Source organism: Chinchilla lanigera, unplaced genomic scaffold (assembly GCF_000276665.1).
Source record: "Chinchilla lanigera isolate Chin_1 unplaced genomic scaffold, ChiLan1.0 scaffold00043, whole genome shotgun sequence".
Classification (NCBI taxonomy): domain Eukaryota; kingdom Metazoa; phylum Chordata; class Mammalia; order Rodentia; family Chinchillidae; genus Chinchilla; species Chinchilla lanigera.
Window position 1 is genome coordinate 14,457,799 of NW_004955444.1, and position 2,649 is coordinate 14,460,447.

The 2,649-nt window shown below is 42.8% G+C and overlaps 1 protein-coding gene across 1 annotated transcript; it reads right to left on the reverse strand.

Annotated features, from left to right (window-relative positions):
* Positions 1 to 508: 508 nt before the first annotated feature.
* On the reverse strand, positions 509 to 2,643 carry Bhlhe22 (basic helix-loop-helix family, member e22). Its single transcript, XM_013518126.1, has one exon. The coding sequence runs from the start codon at positions 2,558 to 2,560 to the stop codon at positions 2,177 to 2,179; it is 384 nt and encodes a 127-aa protein (XP_013373580.1). The 5' UTR covers positions 2,561 to 2,643; the 3' UTR covers positions 509 to 2,176.
* Positions 2,644 to 2,649: the final 6 nt, after the last annotated feature.

Consider the following 2,649-nt stretch of genomic DNA (forward strand, 5'->3'; position numbering starts at 1 on the left):
ACACTTATGGCAAACTCTGGTAGTATTTACAATAGTATAATTCAGCCCACTTGATTCTTTTGTCACAAAAAATGATTTAATTAAATCAGTGCTCAGAGAATCCAAATCCATCTTTTCTTCTCGGCCTTCAATCATTTGGAGGTGAGAACTTTGCTTAAGACTTTAAGATACTCTATCCACTTTGGTGGCCCCTTGAATGGGTATCAATGTCATGCAAGTGGAAAACAATTTCAGGGACAGTAGGGCCTTCTCGGTCCATGCCAATGGCCAGGAGCTCTAGACTTCTTCTGGGTCCTGTCCCTGACCCCATTCGTCATTCTTGCCATGGTGAGGCTCTGCTACTGTCCTTTTAGCAAGTAAGTAAAGAACGAAGACTACTCTTAGCTATGTATCCCTGAAACACTTTAGTTCCACCTTCTCTGTAACTTCTTCCTTTTTGTTTCCTTTCAAGCAAAGAATAACACAGAAAAGAGATTATTCCTTCCACAAAGCACAGCATAATAAAATGTTTGATCAAAATACTTTAATAAAGATTCTTTCTGACATAGATACACATACAAATGGTCGTACATAGCTGTCATTGTCTGATTGACCTATTTAATATATATATATATATATCTCATTCTTTTACACATCCAAAGCCCACCACCAGATCCACCAGAACTCCCAATTCACCACCCAACCTGACAAACTGAATTCGTATTATCTGCAAGGAGTGGAAAATAGCAGGACTCCCCTTTTAAAAAAAGTTTTCTTGATTTTCATAGAATGGAAAGGCAGGCAAATAGCCATGCAAACTAAAAGTGAAAGCTCACTTTGGGTAAATAGCTTCTTGTTCTCCTTTACTTTTATTTTATTTCTTTTTAAATTTTTTTAGAAAAATAACAAAGGATTTCACACCATAGGCAAATCAAACCAGTCTTTAAACTTAAATAATTCTCCACAGTTAAAATAACTTATATAGTACATATATTTTAAAAGTAATTAAATTAGACCTTTTTAAAATGCACAGCACAACCTGGAAAAAATATTTGCTAAGCTTGTTCTTACTTATATAGGAGCTATTGCTGTGATGTTTTCTTTCCCTTTTGGAATGCAAATAAGTCCCCTTTCAAAAAAGAGATCAATCAATTCATCAATTAAGAATACAGCTTTCCTGTAATTTTTGGACTAAAGCAATTTATTAAAGCTCAATTTAAATACAGGGATGATGCAACTGAAAATATCCAGGTGACCTTTCATAAACCTAAGCAGCTCAGATACATCAATATTTCTCTTCATAATTGTTGGCAAATAAACCTTTAAACACTTGGCACACAGTATAAGTTAATCTATAAAACAGAATTTTAGAGGCATTAAAAAAAATCTGCACATAAGACCCACGACCTTAACACATGATAAATACTGTTGATATGGAAGGGCCATTGAAGAATAACAAATAAATATCATGAATTGTTAATACATCATTGCAGAGTTGAAAATAACAAGGTGCACATAAATATTTTTAAATGCAATTCTCTCAGCCACAGTTTTTCATATCACTCTCGCCAAAACTTTGAGCATTTTCACAGGATTAAAGTTCAGAGACAATAAAAAATACAAGTCTTTCATAGCAACGTGTCTCCCCCACCCCGCACTTAAATCAGTCTACATTTCAAGTTAGCTCCTGGCTCAGAATCAAAATTTATTTTCAAGTGCCCTTTCTGATTTGTCTGAATGAATATTCCGTCCCACCTGCCTCCCAACCCTGGGCTCCTTCGCTCCCGTTCTGCACTAAGCAAATTCACAATTATTAGTAGGATTAGTGTTTTTGCCATTCAGTATTCTCCAAGCTTAATATTCAAGCACTACTTGTCAACTTTTTTTTTTTTTCACCTTTAAGGAAAACTCCGCTTGTTCCCCGCCGTCAAGGCCGCCACCAAAGTTGCCACTTTTCTGAGAAAAACAGACATCCGTACTCCATCCCAACTCCACCTCCCTCCTCCCTCCCTCCCCACCCAAAGACAGAGATTCTGGGGATGTCAAAGCTAAAAGTCCCGTTTGTCTCTGATACTTCTCAGTCTTGTCTCTGCTTTTGTTTGCTCTGCAAGTGCTTCACAACTCCTAGAGAACCAAAATAAAAGGGGTGGGGAGCAGCTTCTCGCTCTTCTCTAGCTTTTGGGTCGGTCTTGTGTGTTTAAGGCTTCTCCGTGCACTGTTTGCAGAGGCTGGAGGAGACGCTGTTGAACAGGGCGCACTTCTCCGGACAGGAGGCGGCGGGGGGCAGCCCGGCGCTGAACGGGTAGCCTGCCGCCTGCTCGTAGGCGCCGAGCGCGGGGTGCAGGGCAGCGGCCGCGGCTGCCGCCGCCGCCGAGCTGGGCAGGGAGGCTGCGGAGATGGCCTGGCCCTGGTTGAGGTAGGCGACGAGGCGCCGCATCTCCTCCAGGGCCTGTGCTTGCATAAGGATGTAGTTCTTGGCGAGCAGCAGCGTGGCGATCTTGGAGAGCTTCCGCACCGAGGGGCTGTGCGCGTAGGGGATGACCGCGCGCAGCTCGTCCAGCGCGTCGTTCAGGTCGTGCATCCTCCGGCGCTCCCGAGCGTTGATGTTGAGCCGCAGCGCCTTCTGCTCTTTGGATTTCTTGCTGCTGCCCCCGCCGCCGCCGCCGCCGC